Source organism: Bacidia gigantensis (genome assembly GCF_019456465.1).
Source record: "Bacidia gigantensis strain McMullin 20006 chromosome Unknown contig_246, whole genome shotgun sequence".
In the NCBI taxonomy this organism is placed as follows: domain Eukaryota; kingdom Fungi; phylum Ascomycota; class Lecanoromycetes; order Lecanorales; family Ramalinaceae; genus Bacidia; species Bacidia gigantensis.
This window is the reverse complement of record NW_025408602.1, coordinates 363,625-380,176: the sequence shown is the minus strand read 5'-3', so window position 1 is coordinate 380,176 and position 16,552 is coordinate 363,625. Positions and strand designations below refer to the sequence as shown.

At 49.8% G+C, this 16,552-nt stretch overlaps 8 protein-coding genes across 8 annotated transcripts; 3 read left to right on the top strand and 5 right to left on the bottom strand.

Annotated features, from left to right (window-relative positions):
• Nucleotides 1–427: 427 nt before the first annotated feature.
• On the bottom strand, nt 428–3,383 carry KY384_005774 (uncharacterized protein; the record flags this gene model as incomplete). The annotated part of the gene is made up of 2 exons (XM_044814272.1): nt 428–2,045; nt 2,104–3,383. The coding sequence occupies 2 exons, from the start codon at nt 3,381–3,383 to the stop codon at nt 428–430; spliced, it is 2,898 nt and encodes a 965-aa protein (XP_044668422.1).
• Nucleotides 3,384–4,069: 686 nt separating this feature from the next.
• KY384_005773 (uncharacterized protein) lies at nt 4,070–5,601 on the bottom strand (the record flags this gene model as incomplete). The annotated part of the gene is made up of 3 exons (XM_044814271.1): nt 4,070–4,726; nt 4,856–5,004; nt 5,082–5,601. 3 exons carry the CDS (start codon nt 5,599–5,601, stop codon nt 4,070–4,072), a joined length of 1,326 nt encoding a protein of 441 aa, XP_044668421.1.
• A 1,237-nt stretch (nt 5,602–6,838) lies between these two features.
• Nucleotides 6,839–7,862, bottom strand: KY384_005772 (uncharacterized protein; the record flags this gene model as incomplete). The annotated part of the gene is made up of 2 exons (XM_044814270.1): nt 6,839–7,054; nt 7,548–7,862. The coding sequence occupies 2 exons, from the start codon at nt 7,860–7,862 to the stop codon at nt 6,839–6,841; spliced, it is 531 nt and encodes a 176-aa protein (XP_044668420.1).
• Nucleotides 7,863–8,297: 435 nt separating this feature from the next.
• Nucleotides 8,298–9,682, top strand: KY384_005771 (uncharacterized protein; the record flags this gene model as incomplete). The annotated part of the gene is made up of 6 exons (XM_044814269.1): nt 8,298–8,311; nt 8,386–8,434; nt 8,662–8,936; nt 9,119–9,304; nt 9,406–9,484; nt 9,575–9,682. The coding sequence occupies 6 exons, from the start codon at nt 8,298–8,300 to the stop codon at nt 9,680–9,682; spliced, it is 711 nt and encodes a 236-aa protein (XP_044668419.1).
• An 882-nt stretch (nt 9,683–10,564) lies between these two features.
• KY384_005770 (uncharacterized protein) lies at nt 10,565–10,993 on the bottom strand (the record flags this gene model as incomplete). The annotated part of the gene is made up of 1 exon (XM_044814268.1): nt 10,565–10,993. One exon carries the CDS (start codon nt 10,991–10,993, stop codon nt 10,565–10,567), a length of 429 nt encoding a protein of 142 aa, XP_044668418.1.
• A 667-nt stretch (nt 10,994–11,660) lies between these two features.
• On the bottom strand, nt 11,661–13,608 carry KY384_005769 (uncharacterized protein; the record flags this gene model as incomplete). The annotated part of the gene is made up of 3 exons (XM_044814267.1): nt 11,661–13,205; nt 13,270–13,374; nt 13,435–13,608. The coding sequence occupies 3 exons, from the start codon at nt 13,606–13,608 to the stop codon at nt 11,661–11,663; spliced, it is 1,824 nt and encodes a 607-aa protein (XP_044668417.1).
• A 427-nt stretch (nt 13,609–14,035) lies between these two features.
• On the top strand, nt 14,036–15,761 carry KY384_005768 (uncharacterized protein; the record flags this gene model as incomplete). The annotated part of the gene is made up of 2 exons (XM_044814266.1): nt 14,036–15,538; nt 15,579–15,761. 2 exons carry the CDS (start codon nt 14,036–14,038, stop codon nt 15,759–15,761), a joined length of 1,686 nt encoding a protein of 561 aa, XP_044668416.1.
• A 153-nt stretch (nt 15,762–15,914) lies between these two features.
• Nucleotides 15,915–16,528, top strand: KY384_005767 (uncharacterized protein; the record flags this gene model as incomplete). The annotated part of the gene is made up of 3 exons (XM_044814265.1): nt 15,915–15,999; nt 16,065–16,142; nt 16,194–16,528. The coding sequence occupies 3 exons, from the start codon at nt 15,915–15,917 to the stop codon at nt 16,526–16,528; spliced, it is 498 nt and encodes a 165-aa protein (XP_044668415.1).
• Nucleotides 16,529–16,552: the final 24 nt, after the last annotated feature.

Here is a 16,552-nt window from a genome sequence, read left to right as displayed (position 1 = left end):
CAGCCGAGACGGAGGAAGCCATTTCAGCCTCATACCGGCTACGCCCTTTTGTTCCCTTTATACTCCCTTGGAAGTACCCCTTTTCCCTTTCCTATCCTGAAATAGCAATCCTTGGGGTATAAATAACAAATATGTATAGCCCAAAGGGCTACTACTTGTGCCCAACAATCTTGCTTTCCTTGAAGATTATCCGGTGATAGTTTTCAGCGACATTTAACGAGAGAGCATCATCAGCTATTCACGGAAGCATCCTGTTAGTGCTTAAGCTGGAATATGCAAGAGGTCGGACAGTAGACATTGATCGATGTTTAGGGGGCGATCATTACCCAACGCCTCCTCCCATCTTCCTGGTGCCCACTAGGTCATCCCTTTCGGAACCTTGTACTTCCTTGATATTGCAGTGTTAGGGCCAGATTCTCGACGCTCGTCAACGCGTCGTAGAGCCTTTCTCTTCAGAAGCCTTTTTCTTTGATGGGCGAATGGCTCCCTTGTCAAGCAACATGTGCGCCACCTTCTCATGACCACTACCCAACGCCGCCTGCAGTGCGGTGCCACGAAATCCACCCTGAGCGTTGACGTCGGCTCCCTTCTCAAGCAATATCTGTACTACCTTGTCATGACCTCTATATGACGCCACTTGCAGTACGGTATTATGAGGTCCACATAACATCTTGCTGTTTGTTCTATATTTGTTGACATCGGCTCCCTTCTCGAGCAATATCTGCACCACTTTCTCATGACCTGCAAATGACGCTGCTTGCAGTGCGGAGCCATAAATTCCACGGTGAGCGTTAACGTCAAGTCCCTTCTCAAGTAGTATTTGGACCACTTCCTCCAGACCACCAAATGACGCCGCCTGCAGTGCGTTGCCATAAAGTACACTTTGAGCGTTGATATCAGCTCCTTTTTCCAACAGCAAATGTGCCACCTTCTCATGACCTTGATATGACGCCGCCTGCAGTGCATTGCCATAAATTCTACTTTGAGCGTTGATATCAGCTCTGTTTTCCAACAGCAGCTGTACCACCTTTTCATGACCTTGATATGACGCCGCCTGCAGTGCATTGTCATACTCTCCGCCTCGAGCGTTGATCTGATCGAGGATCGGAGGCGTGTTTACTGACGATTGAGCCGACACAATCGCGCTCGCTGCCTGCTCCTCGTCAATTAGTATGTACAGAATTTGATCAAGTCCCAGTAAGGATGCGTAGTATACTGGAGTTGCTATCTTGTCAAGAGGGCGGTGGAATCCGACACCCTTTCTGCGAAGTCGATCCATATCGTACAATCTCACCCAAGTTGCAAATGAATGTTGACGTGAGAATAGCTTTACTACAAGAGAGTTGAGTGCGAGAGTAGGGCTTTCGCTATCCCTATAATGGCGATACCAATACCTGGCTGCAAATTGAGCCAATGGAAACTCTTGCATAAGATTTTGATACACAATTGAGCTGGAAAGGCCATCCTCAAGTAAATATACTAAACAAATCTGTGCAATCTCGGCATGTGCTGCAACGCGGGATAAGCTGAAGATTGCAGCCTTCTGTCGCTGAATACGTTCGGACTCCAGATACTCTTGAACAGAGAAGTGAGCAACTCGGACTGTTGGCGTCAGGTCTTCATCATCATTATCATCATCATCATCATCATCATCATTATCATCATCATCATCATCATCATCATCATCATCATCATAAGGTATACTCTCTAGACGGGCATGAAGGCCAATATCGACAAGTCCGAGACATATATCGCGGATATCGTCAGAATCCTGCAATCTGCGTTTACGATTCAAGCCTGGGGAGCCATTAATCTCTATAGCGATACCATCGATAAGCTCCCCCACCTTCAATGGTCTTGAAGCAAAGCAGAGTAGAGTCAAAATCCTTCGCGTATCTTCAATCAGATGGTCGTCGATACTACACAGTATCCGTTCGTATGTTTCATCCAGTGATCGAGGTAATGAACCGAGCACCTTGTCGAGATGGTCTTCACTGCGGGGACACGACTGCAGAGATTTCAGCTGGCATTCGACCCACCGAAACCTATGCAAATCAATTAGTCCCGCCTGACACTGCTGCTCTTCGATACTCCTCTACTTACACGCCGTTAGCCCCTTTGGCCAATCTTTCTTGAATCTTATCACGGTATGGGAACAATCTCCGGAACCTTCGGTCTTCATTTAGCCGATTTGATACAAAGTCAGCAATGTCCTTATCAATTCCTGCATTTTGCATTATGATTTGTTGGGTGGCAGGATGGTCAAGAGATGCACGGATTTCTGGCTCATCCCGGCTCGTGACGAAAAGGTGAAAATTAGGCATGCCCCATTTATGCATTGTGTCTACAGCTTCACGAACGTATTCTCGTCGTCCATTTCGAGGGCTTTCGTCAAGCGCATCCAGTAGGATATATACTTGGCGGAACCTCTGGATCAAGCGCCGGACGTATTCCAGTAGAACCGACGATGGAGGTGTACCAGACTTATATGATTCATGCAGCCGCGTGAGATCTGCGTGGCCATCTTGGAGCTGGCTCGACAGTTGTAGTAGCAATGCTCGTATCATAGACAACTCATCTTGTTTCGAGTCATCGGTGAAAGTGAAATAGAAGAATGCAACACCGACGCCACGGTCGCATCCCCAATGTCGTAGCACAGATTGTGTCGCTGTGGAGCACAAGACTGACTTGCCAGACCCGGCAAAGCCTCTCAACCACAAGATAGTATTCTCATTGGTCAACCATTTCGTAAATTCGGAGCTCTTGATGAGCCACGTCCCAGTGCCTGGGTGTTTCTTTGCACAAGCCGCATTGTAGTCAATGGTGGCATCAGGTGCGTTGAGCCACTCACGAAGATCCGATGAAATCTGATTAGATTTAACCGCTTCCAAGACGGCTTTCATCTCCGTAACATTGTCCTGAAATCTCTGGTTATCATTGAGCTGCAACACGTTTAGCGCAATGGAGAGGCTGGCTCCCATCTCATTAATATCTTCGTCGAGTTTCTGGAGCGTGCTTTGTCGAAATGGGTATGCGATACGACGTCCTGCCACTTTGACAGCAGCTTTGACGCCAGCTGAGCAGGTCTGGCTAAACTTCTGACATTCATCCTGTAGCTCTCGAATCAATTCCTCGCAATCTGTGATTGGAATTTCAATTCTCGTGACCAGACTTTGTTCGTCTACTCGAAAACTACGACGCAACAAAGTCTTTTCAAGGTGTCGGAAGGTCTCTGCAAGGTTCTCAAGCTTCCCAGTAATACCGGCAAGCTCAGAGTCCTGGCGCTTATATGCTTGATAAAACTCGACCAATGACTGTGTGACCTGGATTCCAAGCGTGGTCACACCTGCCACGCTTCCTGCGATAGAGAGTGGATCTGTCATAGGAGCCGATCTCGGTTCCGAGTGTCGGATAAGGGTGGCAAGATGCTTAAGACGATGCTTGCGGTCGTGTCTTTCAGAACCTTCGAATTGGCTATCAACGCCTCCTTCCGAGGGTCGTTCAGTCTTTTTGGCACGGCCAAGCCCATATGGCGGGAAATAGGAGCCACCTCGAGGGTAAAAGACTAGCTTATAAGGCGCTTTCTAAGTTTGGAATCCCTATATTTGCCCCTAAAGCTTTACGCAATAGAATTTGGCTGGAAATTACTACGTTGGTAGCCACATGGGAAAGCGGCAGCTTCTGCCGCATCATACCAGGCAGCACTCTACCATTTCAAATTTAGATCGAGTCATATCTCCGATAAATCCGAACATGCAAGAATCAACTTGGATAGAATACATTCTCGTCTCAAGAATACTAAGCATAGAAGTTCTCGAGTCAACAAGTCAATTGAGCGTCGACTTGTGGTTGAACTCCTCAAGAGTCCGTAATGGGCCTTTCCCAAAAAGGTTAGAACTACGAATCAATCAAAAAAACCTGAGGAGGCTGAAAATCTGATCTAGGGGTTCAGGTCGTGCTGTGTAACACCATCAGATGTGATCAATGTGCGTTCAGCGTCGTATGCTAATACGTATGGTAGATTCAATATCTACCTCACAACTAATCAATCTCTAATGAGACCAGAGCATCAAAGATTGAGAACCCCAATGAGCTGTTTTAAGTCCGGCCGATTGCCAGTTCTTTGCGTCTTGGGGAACAACGTCGGACCATTATTCTCCAAAGCGCCGTCTTGCTGTGGCGATCTAGTATCGCGTAGCAGCTTCACAGCCTGGTCCAGCGTGATCAACTCCCTTCTCGCCTGCTTCAGCATCCCCTGGATGGACGCCAACACTCCCACGATGATCGGCGAGGCACTAGATGTACCACCGAAGATGTCTGTGTAGAACCTGTCCACACCTTGGTCTTTCTTGAGATCCCCGCCCCCCGTGGTTGTGACTTGCCATCCTTGTGCCTGGCAGTCGACACGGGCACCGTAGTTGGAGAACGAGCACCTGGAGCTGTCAGGACCGAGCTTCCATCCGAATCCATCAAGTGTGTTGATATTTCCATGCGTTTCAGGTGGTGGGCAACCGGCACCTACTAGGATCGCTCCTAATAAGAAGTTTCCCTTCACATCCTTGTTCTTTGGGTTCAATGGGTTCTTCCACTCGTCTGGAAACTTGCCAAGATTCAAGGGAATTACGTCGTAAATTGTGTTGTCGAGGTCCTGCTCACCGTCACCAGCGGCCTCAACGACAATGACGCCCTTTTTGACAGCAGCATGTACTACCGCTAGTTGATCTGGCTACCACTCAAAAGAAATGAGGCCATACTGGTCGTGATTAGACCCTTGGGGTTTCGGCTTTGGCCCCGGCTGATGGATTTCGAGCAGCAATTTGTCACTAGCGTTTAGCTTCTTGGTAGCCTCAAAGACGCACGCCGCACAGTCCATCTGTTCGAGGCCGAAAGCTGCAGCACGAACAATCGCATTCAAAGCAGTCCCAGTGATTCTGTAAGGATGCAGGTCGCCTTTAACCACCCCTACTACGCTTGTGCCGTGGTTGATGAGGCCCCTGACCCAGGCTACGAATCCTCGAAGGTTTTCTATGCGTATCTCTTGGCGAGTGGGTCGTTGGCATCGGGATCCCACTTGAGGTCACCCCCGTAGACAAGACTGGCAACATTGACTTGCAAGTCCTCATGAGTGAGTTGCCATCCCCGTTCACAGTCAATGATATTCACACCGTCTCCCTGCCCACCAGGCTTGATGTGTGCAGTCAGAGCGTCAACTCCGACCGGTCCCGGATTAAGATGATTTTGATGATCCGTGAAATTCTTTGTTTGCGCAATGGCCGTAGTAATCGGAGCGATCGGAACCTGAACAACAGGTGGTGTGCCAGCCGGCTTAATATATGCGGCGTCTACATCATCATGCGCATTCAACTCCGCGACAGGCTCTTCAAACTTCTCTGGAGCTACATGTACGCGATGGTATTTAGCAAGGTGAGAATGCTCTGCACTCAGCTCCACGTTTGAGCCAAAGATCGGATTCGACGCACACTGGTGACGATCAATGATGTGCTGCACGGGTGAGCCGCTCTCTATTCTGGCATGATCCTTGAGAACAACGATGAGTCCGGAGTGCTGGTGCTTATGAGCTGAAGGCGGTAGAGCTGCCATTTGATCAAGTTGATTTTACCGTAGAAGTCGGAAATTCCAATCTACGAAGGGCTCTCGTAAATATTTAAGACTGTAGACTTGACATTCCGCCGTATCAACTTTCAGCGTTCATACAGGCTTATCCAATGCTCAGGCCAAGGGGTGGCTAGACAAGCTTCAGCTGAGATGTATGTACGGGAAACCAACCTGCGTGCTAGAGCCTACAAGCCAAAAGCTTCTTGTGCGCCAGGGTAGTAACCTAGGACAGAACCTGTTAGCTGCAACAGCATTTGCGACGTGCCATTGGAATAGGCCGAGGTGTGGCGTCCACTTCGACACTACAGCCAGCTGAACGAGACCGCGAGCGGTTGATGCTGCATACTAGCCCGTGCCGGCGAGGGTCTAGAATGAAAGCTTGGAAATAGCCAGTGGGTCGTGTCACAGCTCATCACCATTGGATGGTACCTTAAGTCAAACGCTAGAAACTCGGATAAGAGGCTTGGGTGGGGGTGACGAGATATATTCACCTCACGGCCGCCAATACTGCCTTCGAACAACGCCAATGTCGAGTCACTGCTTGCTTCTGGCTCCCCTGTGGTCTCCCTATGCTCTATTCACTTATCGTCTCAGTACTTACGCCCTCTATCTATTCATTGGTGCTGTCTTGACGCTGCTTCATAATTCCCCGATCCTCACTTGTGCTCTCGTGCAAATTCAAAGGAGAGCATTAGAATGTGAGAGGTCTGAAAAAAGATTGAAATCATGTGAGTATTAGCTTACGTGCCTAGTAAGGGGATTTGGTTCGTGAGCTAGACACTCGCGGCCTCGGTAAGAGTCTTAAGCAAGAGCGACTGCCCGTGTGTAAGTCAAAGCACAAATGAAGGGGTGTTTCAGTCACAGAACAGGGAAGGAAGGAAACTGTTGGCAAGAGGACTATAGATCGAGGGAGACAATGATGAATCTTTTACTGCGCGACTAAAGTACAGCAACAAGCGAAGGACGTTGGAATCATCTCTGACTGTTGCGCCAGTCAATTGCCAATCTTCAGATCAAAGAAATTCTTCTACTCTTTCACCAGTGACAAGTATGCAACCCTTAGATGAGTCCCGCCGACTTTACCCTGTCAACATGCTCCTTGGATTTGGCCAATATCCTACGAAGCGGCAGGCTTCTCGTTGAGAACACTTCGTTGTCACTACAGCACCGTTACTTAAAGCCGTTTGTGTGAGTGTCAATAGGGCCTCACCTGTTCAGGAAACTATGACACCGGTGCCGCAACACCTACAGCATCTAGACCAACACCCTCCGCACCAATTTCCTCCTTGTCCACAGCAGGTATCGCAACGGCGACGACAGAGCACACGCCCACGCCCTCCACAAGTACCACAGGGGGAACATCCCCACCAACCACGTCCACCGCAGGAGCCACACTGCGAGTGTATTTAATGGCCGTCAATGCTACCAGAGCGTGGGTCTATGACTAACCAGCATCTTCAATGATTGTCAAAGGTCGTAAAGAAGGGTTTGGATGGAAGTCTGAATGTTCGAATCTTTGTTTTTGTTTTGGAAAGGCTGATGGAGACAATGTCTCTTGCAATGCGACCGTTGGGAATGATATATCTACTCGACTTTACGTCCGAGCGATCGGCAAGAGGGACTCACTACCTACCATAGTTCAGCTGAGGTTGGAAACGCCATCATGGAGCTAGGCTAGCGTGCAGGATGTGTCCAGCTGAGCTGTCAGACGCATTAGGAAGTGCTCCTGTCAGACCTGCATAAGACTTGCATTAGCCTTGTGCGGGGCATGCATAAGCCCTGTCTCTGAGCCCAATTCAATTCAGGATTCCCATAGTCACTACTTCCGCATGTCTTGGAATACCGTGTGATAAGACATCGTATGGATCAGGAGTAATTTCAGGCCTGGCGAGATCGGAGATTTACCACCTAGATAACCCCCGAGGCTATACCTTCTCTGTAACGTCGACTTTACCCAACCAGGCGGAGCTGAAAGGTGCTGCATCTGCGACTCCAACCATTTGTGCATCATTGGCGAGGACGAATCGACATGGGCTAGCCTGAATTGTTGACCCCACCGGCGCTTTCAGTCGAAAGAACAGAACCTCCTCCGGCTGATAATGAAGCATCGAATAATGTTTCTTCAGTGTCCCACATGGCGGCCATAGGAAGCTCGTTCGGTCAAGCACTTGCGCCAGACTATTGTCGACTCCGGCAGCAGCTGCATTGTCATAGGTCATTTGATTTATACTCCTCAGGTTGGTCATGTGCAGATCAGCGACCGAGACTTCGGATCCGTTTCCACAGAAGGACAATGCATTAATGACAGCTCTCATCTTCCTGCAGCTACCAGAACTATGTGAGAAGAATATACCAGATGATGGCGGATTGGAATGTCTATTGGCCGCAACAGGAACGTGTTGAGCAAGAAGCCCCGATTACGGAGCCTGACAAGACCATCGACTCAGTGTCTCTGTACTGTAGTTGGTCGACTGCGATTCGAGCCGGCTTGCTGAGAGGGGAGAGTGTCCTAGTTTCGAGAACCACATAGTCGCTCAGTCCATGGCGTATGGAAATCATGGGCATTTATTGACCTTTCGTTCCTCTTGAAATTTCTTTCAACAATACCTCCGTTACACCTCAACGACCTTTTTCCAAAGTCAAGAACTGCTAAACCACCTCCTCCATATCTCCTTGCAAAAATGAGTAAGAAATCGTTAGTCTAATCATTCTATCTATTCTTCTTTTCCTCACTATCCTTACAATTCTGGAACTAAACAAACATGGCAGGTTGCGTATTGGGGAGACTGCACCCAATTTCAATGCAGAAACCACCAATGTACGAACACCTCCAGCTTATCAAGATATTCTGTATTCCCGAAATGACAAGCTGATGATCTACTATAAAGGGCCCTATCGATTTTCATCAGTTCATTGGAGTATGTCTTTTTCCTCAAAAGCAAAATCTTTATCAAAGTAGCTGACCTAAGACCCTCGTGGGCCTACAGGACCGCTGGGTTGTTCTTTTCGCTCAACCGAACCGTAAAGCTCCCTGCTTTTCATTAGATACTAGTCACCCTGCTTTGCCTTGCACCTTTATCACTCGGCTCAGTACTGACGCCGCACCGTACAGAGAATCCGGTTTCAACCACGGAATTGACTGTCTACCAAAGCATCATTGATTCCTTTGATGAGCGTGACGTGAAACTCATCGTCCTCGCCCCAAATAGCATCGACGCACACAAGAAATGGGTCCAGGAAATCCAAGGCATCACCCCGAAGGATTTCATCATTCCCTTCATTACAGATTCGGACAAAAAGATTGCCTACCTCTATGACATGTGAGTATCAATATTTCATCTACATATGGGAAACTTGAGCAATAAACCGAAACATGACCTCTTTATCCTATTCGAAGGGTTACTCTCACGCAGTTACCAGAGAGAAACAGCACTTGCATACCAGCACACTTGCACGTTCATTTCATTTTCACGCCTAAAAAAGAACGAACTTCTGCTGACAGCACCGTATCAAGGGTCGATCAGGAAGTAGTCAATACAGCCAAAGTGCCCGAGAGCGTCCGCGACATTTTCATCATCGACCCGAACAAAAAGATCCGGCTTATCTTCAGCTACCCTCCCACGGTCGGCAGCAGCACCGAGGAGATCCTCCGAGTCATCGATGCCCTGAAGACAAGTGACAAGCTTGGGTAACCTCCCGTTCCCTCGTCCCCTCTTCGCATCAACCACGCTCCGCACCGCCTTCTTCACTCATACATCACCCCCAATTAATACTGACTCATCAAACTAGAGTGCTCACGGGAGCGAACTGGTACCCTGGCGCCAACGTCCTCGTCGATCCGGCTAAGAAGAGTATCGAGACTGCAAAGGTAAGTGGCCGCCTTTCCCTTCCCCTTTGCCCAGCCTATCTATCTAGGTCCACAAGGCCCAGTGCTGACGACTTCTTTTACGCTCAATAGAGCCAGTTCGATGGCAATGTCGAGTCCGTAGCCTCCTTTGCCATCGTCCCCGTCTCGGTGGAGGACTCGGCCGCACCGGACTCCGCTGCCCCGCCTATTGCTGCATAAGCTCTAAGGGAGAAATGGCGGGTGGAGTTTGGGCTGCCGGTTGGGAGTGAGGAGGGAGTAGTGAGGATGAGTTGGGGATAGAAATAATGTGTCTAGTCTTTCGAGTAGTTGAATGAATAGGCATATTTTGTGATGAATTGTTGTGATTTCTCTACGAGCTAGTAGGCTTATATCTTCCTTACCGCCCCGATTTAGAAAGAGATATAGGCTTGGAGCTCTGCTTCCGTGAATGAAAGGTGGCAATTACGGGATTTCAGTCTCGATTAGAAGGGGGGATCAGGGGTGGTCTCTAAGGCTTTGTACCTGGCGCTCACAATAACGAACTCTGTTGTATAAACCACATCCTCGAGGGGGCCTTTGTTGCCAGATTGACTGAGCCTCCGGCAATGCCTCTCAAGACTGACGAAGGCTTCTGTTCCATGATAGATCCCGATAATCCGCCCTTTCTTGAATTACCACCGATCTGGGATGGCGCAATATCTTGATCAACACTAGAAGCCGGGCACAAATCGTACGCCGATTCTGTCTTGCGGCCTCGCTTCCGCAATGGCGACTTCTAGAATGGCGCGTAGTGTCGACCATTCATGCCTGGTAAACGGAATCGACCCTAATAACGACATCGTACGTTGAGATTGAAGGGTCATTCCGGCGCGGCTCCACTGTGAAAATGCACATGGATCGCCAAGCGCCTGGGATTCGAGAAATGATGATCTGTAACAGAGTCTTCCTGATACTTTCGTAGAACTTGATGACCCCGGACGTCGAGGGTATCGGGAGGAATAATGGATTAGCGATTTTGAACAGGTCGTACATTTCCACTTCACAGCCTGAGCAGTTGGAGTGCTTGCTTAGGAGGGCTTCGACCGCCCTCCTGGCGCCCAACTATTCGAAATCCGGCATGTCTGGATTAACGTTCACTTGGATGTGCAAAGCTACTGTTCTTTGTGTGTGGGGTTCGTAGCCCGGCTTACTCTGCGTATGAAACGAAGCCGAAAAGTTGGGAATCTTGTGGACTTTTAGCTGTTGTGTGAGAGCCTCGCGGAATTGAGGATCGTTTGATAGGGTTTCGTATCGTATCGGTGCTTTCTCGAGCTCGAGAGGCCATGGGTAGGGGATCATTGACGATGACGAACGATATGGCTCAATGTAATAGAGGTATTGCTCGATGAGCATGTCCCCATTGGAATCTTCTGTCATTCTGGAAAGTCTTGTTCGTTTCCTAGGCGACTCTGGATCTGCATGTGCAGGCGATTGAGGTGGTGAAGCGAGTGCGTCTCTCAATTCTGTGCGACGCGAAGATTGAGCCGCCATAGTTGAAGATGTGGAGTATATATTTAGTATATAAGCTGGTGTTTCGGCAAGAATGGGGGTTGTGGTTGGATCAATGGAAAAAGAAATGTCTTTGATGACTGAACAGTGTTCTGTGAGTCATTCAAGATGCATTTGAGAAGGTATGGAATTGTAGGAAGTACAAGGCTACTGTTAGGAATTATATACTTTGGTGGCACGCCACACACTCAAAAACACTCACGTGAATGCTTTCATTCAATGAAATACGCCTCTATAAAGCCTTCTTCACCAGTTCTGCGCCACCTGGTGCTAGGTAGGGTTTTCCTCTTTGGACACGCCAAAATTGTCTCGCCTCTTTGAGGTGAATGCTCCTAAATATGCTGCTGACCGCTCATTTGCACAATAACTTCACTCGAATATGGTCACTTCCCTCCAGTCTAATTACGTTACTGCGGAGAAGCGGTCTGTCTGTTTGATGATCTTCAGTCCTTCTGTTTGTGACGATTATTAGTCATATTCACCAGATCTTACTAGCTGCAGCCACCCAAACTATCTAAAGAGGACTTTACAACATGATCAGGAATAGAACATGTAGAAGTGATAGAAGTTGGGTAGAAGAAGTACTATTCACTCAAACCCGCTGTTCATGAGAGGTTGACACACCACCTCTACAGACCTTGTGTTGGGACTAGACTTCAAACCACTCCTCATGATAAATCCTCAAATCGATTAAATCCGGCCGCTTCAAGTACCTCACAAGATCCGGATGCGGTGGATCACCATCTTCCCTCTCTTCCCTCCCCACCCTCCCATTCCCAAAATAAGCAAACCGATTCCCACTACTAGACCTATACGTCCACTCCCAGTCCTCCCACCGTGGATTTCGCCTCACGAAATTCAGATGCGAAGCACTTCCCGGCCAATGCCCATGGATCCTCGAACCCGGTTTCGCACCTTTCGCCCACGAGCTACATCCTTCTGTCCAGACGGTGCGAGCGAAGAAAGCGTCGCTGTAGGCTACAAAATCGTCGGTCGCCGCTTTGGAAGGGACGAAGGTTTTGAGACGCTGTTGTGTGACTTTGCGGAGTAGTTGGGCGATGTAGGTCACTTGCGTCTCGATCTGGTTTGGCACGGTCCCGCTGAAGCCGGTGGCGTTGGGTCCTTGGATGAACAGGAGGTTTGGGAAGGATGGAGTTGCTAGACCGAGGTATGTGTAGGTGCTGGGTGTCCATGTGTCTTGTAAGGAGCCGACTCCGGGAACGGTGATGGGGAATGGTGGGAGTAGGTCTTTGTTTGCTCCCGTAGCGCAGATGACGGCGTCGACTTTCCGCTCAACACCATCTGCTGTCACGATTCCATCTTTGGTGAATCGGGTGATTGGTATGCGGATGAAGTCAAGATTCGGCTGAGTCAAGGCTTCCAGGTAGCCTGGCCCAGGGGTAAGTCGCCGACAGTTCGGCGAGAAATCCGGTACGATATGTTCAAGTAGACCAGGTTTGTCTTTGATTCGTTCCGTCATCGATGCCACGAACTCTTCTTTCAATTTTTGGTTCGCCTTGGAGTTTCTCAGAATCGCGTCAAATCTTACGTAGAACTTTTCTTCAAATTTCCTGCGGAAGTCAAGGTACACCTCAGGATCTTGAAAAGACTGTAACAGCTCAGGCGAGTAATGATTAGGCTCGAGTTTTCTTCCGTCTCCCTCTCCAGCAAAAGAACCTGCAATCCAAGTGGGGCTTCTTGCGTAGTGATCGAGTCGGCTGACGATTGGCTGAAGACTTGTCGTCACTTGGATACCACTCGCCCCGTTCCCTATGACCGCAACAGACTTTCCTTTGGGATCGAAGTAAGGATCCCAGTTGCTTGCATGACGAAGTGGACCGGCAAATGACTCAATCCCAGAATATTGAGGTAGCCTCCATGCATTGAATCGGCCTATCGCCGCGATCACTACATCGAATGTTTCGCTGTAGCTCCGTCCAGCCACCAGATCTTCCAGTTCCAATTGCCACTGCGCACTTTCCTTGTCCCATACGGCAGCAATAACTTTTGTTTTAGTGCGAAGCCGCTCGTACACACCATACTTACGTGCCACTCGTTGCCAATAGTCCCTGATCTCATAGCCTTGAGCGTACTCCTCGGTCCATGCTATGTTTGGCTCGAAGGTGGACTGGTACACGTGGGCGGGAATATCGCATCGGACGCCAGGATAGGAGTTTTCTAGCCAATTGCCTCCCTACAAGATTCATAAGATTTCTCATCATGCGGTGCTTGACAGCTTCCTGATTGGAAATGCTCACAACGTCAGCGTTCTTTTCTATGATGGTGAGCTGGATGCCAGGGACTTTGATAGGGAGTAGCACGCCAGCAGTGATTCCGGATATGCCGGCACCTATGACTGCAACCTATCACACAAGAAATGTTACTTGCCGATCGAGGCAGTAGTCGAACGGGATGTAACCGACTTTGAGATCCTGGCCTTGGTCTACGGGATGCTCCTCCAACTTGAACAACAATCTGGAGGATGCGAAGTCGTCAGATCTTGGGGCTTCCGTGGAAGAGTCCACAGATGTCTCGCTATCTTCTTTGTGGCCCGATAGAGGAGAAGATGAAGCGGAGTGAGATGACTCAGGGGGCATCCTGTGCTGATATGGTAAGCTGTAGGGTCCTTTGGGACTCATACAATTTATGTCAATGCCCAAGCCAGGGATCTTGAATGAGCCTGCAGTCCGTATCTTGCATCATTCCGTCTGCTGTGTGCTTCCCCCACCATTTGAGTGGGGTTGCATATGGTCTGGTTGGTACCCGCCTGATAGCGGATGGCGCAATCGTCGTGCATGATGGTGAAAGGTCTGATGCACGTCATCTTCAGGATGAAAGCTTCAACTCGGAAAAGAAAGACTTTCATAACATCTGAAGGTCTCGGTGAGTCTCTCTAGATAGTCAATCAGCGATACAGTGTGGTGAGTAGGCTGTAGTCTTTGCCGTCCAGATGTGTGGTGCTGAGCCGTACTGCATCGGGACTACCTCCAACTGCGAAACACCTTCATTCCACACCCGGTCAAGATGGCAGAGCCAAAAAAGAAACAATGGATCCTCAACGCCTTCGCCATGCAAGCTCCCGGGCACCTAAACCCAGGCCTCTTCAAGCACCCCGCCGACACATCCCGAAACTACAAATCCATCAACCATTGGATCTCCCTCGCCCGCGAGCTCGAGGCCGCCAAGTTCCACGCCATCTTCTTTGCCGACGTCCTCGGCGGATACGACGTCTACAAAGGTCCCGCGAACCTCACCCCCACCATCCCCGCCGCCAGTCAATTCCCCATCAATGATCCTCTCTACGCAATCCCTGCCATGGCCGCCGCAACGGAGAGTATAGGTTTCGGAGTCACGGCGAGCACAACTTATGAAGCCCCGTATCTGCTAGCTCGAAAGTTTTCGACAGTCGATCATCTGAGTGGGGGGAGGGTGGCGTGGAATATCGTGACATCGTACCTCGACTCCGCAGCAAGGAACTTGGGATTAGAAACGCAGGTGGAGCATGACGAGCGCTACCGTATCGCGCACGAGTATCTGCACGTCGTGTACCAGCTCTGGGAAGGCTCGTGGCGGGACGACGCCGTCCTGCCGCCGGGTCACCCTTCAGGTGCCTACGCGGATCCGGAGGGTGTGAGACAGATCCGGCATCAGGGGAAGTACTTCACTGTGCCCGGACCGCATCTGTGCGAGCCGAGTCCGCAGCGCACGCCGTTTCTGTTTCAGGCGGGCACGTCGACGGCGGGGAGGAAGTTCGCGGCTACGCATGCGGAGGCCATCTTTTTGAACGGGCATACCCCTGAGTTAGTCAGACCTAGTGTGGAGGGCATTAGGGTAGAGGCGCAGAGGTTAGGGAGGGATCCAGCTGATATCAAGATCGTTGCTGGGGTGCTTGTCATTGTGGCTGAGAATGATGAAGCTGCGAGGGAGAAGTATGAAGAGTTGGCTGCGTATGGAGATCGAGAGGGCGCGCTGGCGTTGTTTGGAGGCTGGTCAGGGTATGATCTGAGTAAGTACGGTGACGATGAGGATTTCAGGTTTAGTGATAATGCGCCGCCTGCGGTGAGGAGCATGGTGAATCATTGGGCGGAAGTGAGCCCGAAGGGTGTAGTGTGGAATAAAAAGACGATTGCGGATTGGCTTGTCCTTGGAGGTAATGGAGCGAAACTCATTGGAAGTCCGACGACCGTAGCGGATGAGTTGCAGAGGTGGATCGATATATCGGGTGTTGATGGCTTTAATCTGAGCTATGCAAGTGTGCCGGAGACGTTTCGAGATGTTATCAGATTATTGATTCCAGAGCTGAGGAGACGGGGTGTCTTTTGGGAGAATTATGCAGTGCCTGGAGGGACATTGAGGGAGAATTATTTTGGGAGGGATGGCGGAAGGAGATTGGCGGAGAACCATCCAGGGGCAAAATATTTCTGGAGGGCTGGGGAGCAGGAGCCTGCGTATGCAAATAAAAGGATTGAAAAGTCAGATGCACACGGAGGTGACATCGCTGGAGAAGAAGCAAAACTCAAGGAAAAGGTAATAGAGAGCTGAAGTATGAGGATTAGATGTGACAGAGGTTGGATATGTTCCTGTCCGGACCCCTTTGGTTTTGTCATGGCAGGATAGAGAAAATGCCATGCGAGCCCCACGCGATAGGCGTAGAACGCGGAATCAAGCATGCAATCTGGTGGGTAGATGTCGTGCGAACATGCTAGAGCCTCGCTATGTTCCGACGGTGCCAGGCACTGACCAATCGTGAAGCCTTACAGGTATTCCAGACGTGCATTGACCAAGTGCATTCCACTATGCGGTTCGGTTCGTGCTCTATATATCCCTTGTCGGCCAGGAGTTCCACTTAGTTTCGTCATACAGTCATCGCTGCTGTTGAAGTAATATCGTACGGTCAACTAAGATGAGTGAAGACGACAGTAACGGAAAAGTGCCCCATGCCTATGGTGAAGTCGAGGACCGACCAATAGATCATCAAAAAGTGGAAGGTGAGATCTGAACACAGCGGTTTAGTAGAAACGACATCTTGAATCAAACTCACAGTTGCTTGTAGTCAAATGGTATCGGTCGACTCTGTACAATGCATTGATCCTCGGCGCCTGTAATTTTCTCGCACCCGGAATATGGGGAGGTTAGTCAAAGCTTCATGGAGGGACTGGTCACGCTGATGAGCTCGTCGCAGCAATGAACTCGCTCGGAGCCGGCGGAGAAGAGAAACCCTACCTCGTCAACGGCGCCAATGCACTGACATTCTGCCTCATGGTAGTTTCTTGCAGCTTAGGCAGCGTGATCGTGCATTTCATCGGCATCAAATGGGCTCTGATATTCGGTACAATGGGCTATGCGCCATATGCGGCTGGCTTGTACACGAACAATCGGTACGGTACTGAGTGGTTCGTGCTCTTCGGTGCTGCTCTGTGCGGTATATCTGCCGGTGTCTTTTGGATGGCAGAGGCGGCGATTGCGTTGAGTTATCCCGAGCCGTATAATCAGGGAAGTTTCTGGGGCTCTGGTTGAGCTTTCGGGTAGGAGGGCAGATAC